This window comes from Carassius auratus, chromosome 26 (genome assembly GCF_003368295.1).
Source record: "Carassius auratus strain Wakin chromosome 26, ASM336829v1, whole genome shotgun sequence".
Taxonomy (NCBI): Eukaryota; Metazoa; Chordata; class Actinopteri; order Cypriniformes; family Cyprinidae; genus Carassius; species Carassius auratus.
Genome location: NC_039268.1, coordinates 7,540,664 through 7,546,928, shown reverse-complemented (window position 1 = coordinate 7,546,928; position 6,265 = coordinate 7,540,664). Strand labels below are relative to the sequence as shown.

General features: G+C 34.2%; 1 protein-coding gene across 1 annotated transcript; it reads left to right on the top strand.

The window, feature by feature from the left end:
• The first annotated feature begins 778 nt into the window (after positions 1 to 778).
• Positions 779 to 3,047, top strand: tma16 (translation machinery associated 16 homolog). Its single transcript, XM_026203975.1, has 7 exons — positions 779 to 888; positions 969 to 1,075; positions 1,226 to 1,263; positions 1,496 to 1,580; positions 1,715 to 1,863; positions 2,529 to 2,571; positions 2,709 to 3,047. Exons 1-7 carry the CDS (start codon positions 886 to 888, stop codon positions 2,863 to 2,865), a joined length of 582 nt encoding a protein of 193 aa, XP_026059760.1. The 5' UTR covers positions 779 to 885; the 3' UTR covers positions 2,866 to 3,047.
• Positions 3,048 to 6,265: the final 3,218 nt, after the last annotated feature.

Sequence of the window (6,265 nt, the reverse complement as noted above, 5' to 3'; positions counted from 1 at the left end):
AATATAGTGGATGATATCAATATAGAATGTGGTTTGAGTATAGAGTATAGTTAAAATCTTAAAAATAAGTTTAATTAAACCTTTTAATATCAAAATATATTGATGAAACGGTGAATTAATTAATAAAAATAAAAAGTTGGACGAAAGAAAAAAGAGAAAGAGTGAAATGGGGAAAATTAACATTAAAAACCTTAATTGTACTTATTTAGGTATATTAAGTTATACTGAATGTACAAATTTCAAGAAAAGGAAGAAATATAAAATAATAATTTGTATTTTAAAAAAAAGACGATTGTAGCCTACAGTAGCAGTTTGATCAGTTATATTTTTTTCTTGTTTCCCCCTATTAAATCCATTTAAATATAACATTTCAATTAAAGATTATATCAATAAAGTATATGATTTAAATATGTTTTTCTTCGATGCATTGTGTGTATATATATATATATATATATATATATATATATATATATATATATATATATATATATATATATATATCGTTCTCTCTCTCCGAAAATAAACCTTTTAACTATAAAAAAACATTAATACATTAATGACAACTAATATATAAACAATTTAACATAAAAGAGAAATTTAAAACAAACAAAAAAGAGTGAAATAGAAGTTGTTGTGAAAGTGAAGTTGTTTTTATTGAAAACAAGTATACTGAATTATATTTAATAAGTAAAATGCAGTTTTTTTCTTAAATCGTGTGAATACAGAAAACGACATGATATATGTACAAGCGGAACTCCTGAGTAAAGTCAATGATACACGGAACAAAAATACCGTCGAACTGTCTCAGCGGTCCGTGCCTTAAATTTTACCCCCCACTAGTCACACGTGTGACACACAGACAGACATTCACATATATCAGCAAATATGGTAAATCCTGTTTTAAAACTTTATTTAATTAAGAATAATTTTTTGAATGGCTTGTTTAATAATTCGTATTGTCACTTCAGCCGAAGGCAGTCAAAGGGAAGGGACAGACGGAGAAGGCCATTCACCCATACAGCAGGAAAGCGGCGTATTTAGCGAGCGCTGCCATCAAACAACAGAGGAAAGAAAAGTAAGATTCGTTTCTGCTCCACTTTTATACTTATGTAATTTAAAGGAGAATAAATAAGGTTTTGTATTGCCACGGTTACATTTTTATGCGTTATTCTTTTATATGTTTTTATTACATCTGTAAATGTAGTATTTGTAAAATCACTTTTAGGTTAAAAGGTGAAAAGGCACAGCGTCTAAATTTGATTGGTGAGTAGTGTATTTTTATTCAGTTGTTAGTAACGTTTGATAAACATCCCACAACATTTTTGTGATAATGTTTTAGAAATATCTTTAATGGCAGTTTAGCATTGAACAAATATTCTATGAGCTTTACTAGTGGAGTGTTTGTTCATAACTTGGAGAGAACCTTACCACAATGTTAGCCAAAATTCTGGGAATGTTCCCTGTTAGCTTACTTGTCTTCACTTATTTTCTGCAGGTGAAAAACTTTTGTGGTTCCAAAGCCAGCTGGACCCTGACAAAGCAGAATACACTAAACATGATGCTTGTGAAATAATTGAGAGGTATTACAAGCCCTGAGAAAACATGTTGTTATGACTTGTAAGGTTCTGCATACATAGCACTGTCTTGAAATGTTGAAAATCTGTATATTGAGAATAATAAAAATGGGCACCTTTGCTCATATCCTCTTTCGCAGGTACCTTCACCGGTTTGACAGAGAGCTGGAGCAAATTGAATTAGCAAACAGTATCAAAGGACGCCAGGGTCGTCAGTATGGCTCTAGAGAGGCTGTCATTAAACAAACAATAGAACGAGAGAGAGCTCAGTATGAAGGCAATGGCTTTGGTAGGTTTCCTGTACTCACATTAACTTGTGTGTGGGTCTCTTATCTTTATTTGTTTCCTGCCTTATAAAAGGTTTATGTGATAAGTTTAAGAATGCTTGAATAAAATGTTTCCTGCAATAATTAGACACTATTTCTGAAAATATAAACACCTGTCTGGAATAACATGAAATAAACGGAACAAACTGAGACAGACTAAATCCAGAAAAACTGAGGCAACGTCTCCAAGATGCTTCAAGAGATCTAACTGCAAAGTAACACTATGTGCAAGTGCACCTAGGGCAAAACCTGCTTTAAACGCAAAGGGTGGTCACACCAAATGTTGATTTAATTTAGTTAATAGAAGTGAGAAGGAGGTGTTGCCCCAGTTCTTCTGGACTTAGTCGGTCTCAGTTTGTGCTGTTTCTTCGTGTTATTCAAGACACACTGATGATGGTGAGATCAGATCACTGTGTGGAGCACAGGCTAATGTCAGACTCCTTGTGCAAACAAAAATCTTACTGGATTATTACATTTAATGGCAAAATGAATGTTTGGAAAAAAAGACTACAGAAAAAGATAAAAATAACTAAATTTATATAAAAAGGCTAATTATGCTTCTCCTTTGTTACATTTAGGGAACATGTTCTAGATTGTTTAATGTTGTCTGTCTTTGTTCACTTTACAGAAATCCCTGATATCATCAATTCTAAGCATCTGAAAATATTTAGGTAATTACTATATAAAAGCATGCACTTTTTATAGCAAGTCATCAGATTCAAAAACTTCTGGCACAGTGCTATGTAAAGTCCAACTCAATCCTAACATAATGTCATTTTTCTAACCTTGAGACACATTTGTTTAACAGAGAGTGGACTGGTGACCTCAAGAAACTCCCTAACATTAAGATGAGAAAGGTTTCAGCCAAAGGCTCTGACAGCGTACCGCCTGCAGTTTCACAAGATAAACAGATGGGAGAAGAGAATAAGGAAGATGCATCTCTGAATTCTGACACAGACCTATAGTACTGTGAAATCCTGCAGCTCTACTACAGTAAGGTTTACTGTAAAAGAAAAGGACCAGAGTGTATTGGGCTGCTTGCAAAAAAATGTGTCATTGTAAGGAAGTAGGTTACTTAGTCACTCAGGTAACTCAGTATTATTAACCCATAAATAAACAGAGATTTTGAAACAGTTTGATACATTCACTGGTTTATTGCATTGACTGATTTGTGCATGTTTCTTTGAGAATGTGCATTTGAATTGTGAACACTGATGTTGATCACCAAATCTCACTTGATCCTGACATGGCCCTATGGGCATTTTGTTTATTATTATTATTTACACATATCAAGATATGAAGTCACTGCAGAAAAATCACAATACAAAAAACAAAAAAAGTAAAATTAGACGATTTCTTTCTGATTTCAACTCAGCAAAACCTGATCAACTCCAAACCTTCAAATACACAAATCTCTGTTTTAGAAATAAACACTATTCTCCATAAACCAGCCAAAACATACATCCTTAAAAGCTGCAGAAGTTTTTTTAAAGAAAACAAAAATAAAAATTCCAGTCCTTCATGCCATAAAGCATGGAGGAAAACAAATCCTGGTAACCATCGTTATCTATTCATTTCTTATAGATTTAGCTATTTTAAAATAGATAAATATACCAAAGGGTTATTGTGTGTGAGATTTTTTTTTAACAAGTCAGATACAACCAGAATGGGTAACACTTTATTTTACATTGTCCTTGTTACATGTACTTACTATAGAAATAACAGTAAATTACTGATGTATTGATAATTAACACCTATAAATAGTGTAACCCAGGAATGTTTGTCTCATATCATCGTCATTTTATTGCTAGTATCCGCTGAATCCTTAAATATATATAGGTGTTGGTCATATAACTAGAATATCATCAAAAAGTAGATTTCAATAATTCCATTAAAAAAGTAAAACTTGTATATTATATTCATTCATTACACACGGACTGATATATTTCAAATGCTTATTTCTTTTAATTTTGATGATTATAACTGACAACTAAGGAAAATCCCAACTTCAATATCTCAGAAAATTTGAATATTGTGAAAAGATTCAATATTGAAAACACCTGGTGCCACACTCTAATCAGCTAATTAATTCAAAACACCTGCAAAGGCCTCTCAGTCTAGTTCTGTAGGCTACTCAATCATTGAGAAGACTGCTAACTTTACAGTTGTCCAAAAGACGACCATTGACACCTTGCACAAGGAGGGCAAGACACAAAAGGTCATTGCAAAAGAGTCTGGCTGTTCACAGAGCTCTGTGTCCAAGCACATTAATAGAGAGGCGAAGGAAGGAAAAGATGTGGTAGAAAAAAAAAACTGCACCCTGGAGAGGATAGTGAAAAAAAACCCATTCAAAAATGTGGGGGAGATTTACAAAGAGTGGACTGCAGCTGGAGTCAGTGCTTCAAGAACCACTACACACAGGCGTATGCAAGACATGGGTTTCTGTTGTCGCATTCCTTGTGTCAAGCCACTCTTGAACAACAGATAGCGTCAGAAGCATCTCGTCTGGGCTAAAGACAAAAAAGACTGGACTGCTGCTGATTGATCCAAAGCTATGTTCTCTGATTAAAGTAAATTTTGCATTTCCTTTTGGAAATTAGGGTCCCAGAGTCTGGAGGAAGAGATGAGAGGCACACAATCCAATATTGCCTAAGGTACAGTTTCCACAATCAGTGATGGTTTGCGGTGCCATGTCATCTGCTGGTGTTGGTCCACTGTGCTTTCTGAGGTCCAAGGTCAACGCAGCTGTATACCAGGAAGTTTTAGAGCACTTCATGCTTTCTGGTGCTGATAAACTTTATGGAGATGCAAATTTCATTTTCTAACAGGACTTGGCACCTGCACATAGTGCAAAAACTACCAGTACCTGGTTTACATGGTATCCCGGTTCTTAATTGGCCAGCAAACTCACCTGACCATAACAAAGAAGATGCGATATGTCAGACCCAACAATGCAGAAGAGCTGAAGGCCACTATCAGAGCAACCTGGGCTCTCATCACACCTGAGCAGTTCCACAGACTGATCGACTCCATGCCACGCCGCATTGCTGCAGTAATTCAGGCAAAAGGAGCCTCAACTAAGTATTGACTGCTGTACATGCTCACACTTTTCATGTTCATACTTTTCAGTTGGCCAAGATTTTAAAAAATCCTTTCTTTGTATTGGTCTTAAATAATATTTTCTGAGATTTTCTGAGATACGGAATTTGGGATTTTCCTTAGTTGTCAGTTATAATCTTCAAAATTAAAAGAAATAAACATTTCACATCAGTCTGTGTGTAATGAATGAATATAATATACAAGTTTCACTTTTTGTATGGTGAAATAAAATCAGCTTTTTGATGATATTCTAATTATATGACCAGCACCTGTACACACACAGACTTCAGCATTTGAAGTGGATCAAGCAAGTTGATCAAAGTTGTTCTAAAACAAGAACACATTTAGGTTTTAGGACAACTTTGATGAAAGTTTTTGATCCATTTCAGATGTTGACTCGTGTTACTCGTGTATATATATATATATAAATTCTGAATAAATATTTTTCACACATCACAGCCACCGTATCTATAAGTCTTATATCCCATTGAAATAAAAGGTGAAATTATGATAACCAGGATATGGATGTATGGTGTTTTCCTTGCCAACTGTAAACAAACTATAAAACTTTTTACAGATCACTGAAAACACAATTACGGGGCCCCGCACATGACATGCAATAGAAAGTAAAGAAGTTGTGTGCACTATTTATTAATTAGTTCCCTCAATCTACTAAAGCGTGCACACGATTACTACTATCGAGTGAACGAAATAGTAATTGTGTGCATGTTTTAGTACATTGAGGGAACAAATTAGTAAATTGTGCACACAGTTGACCTACTATTTTTTCCTGTATGTCATGTGCGGGGCTTCATACAAAATGAATGATGTTAACATGATTAAAGAATACAAGCTATTTACCAGTGCTTGTCTGATTCCTAATTTGTAACACCTGTCTCTGGTTTCCTTGAAGACTTTCAGGCCTGGTTTCAGAGACAAGGCTTAGACTAATTCAGGATTGGGCCATAGTTCAATTAGGACATTTAATTCTAATTCTTATAAACGTGCCTTCTAAAAAAAAAAAAAAAAAAAGAAAGAAAACCATTACAGGTGTGCATTTTCAGACAAAATAAAAGGCATCGATATATTTTAAGAGAAGTCAAAGCAAGTTTCTTTCAGTTGAAAGAGCTCAGATTTAGATTTTAGTTGGAATTAGGCTTAAACCTTGTCTGCGAAACCGGGGGATAATCTAATTAATTCTATTCATTTGTAAGGTGACTCTCCTCATCTTTACCTGATCCAAGAGTTTAAGAGATTGAGGAAAAG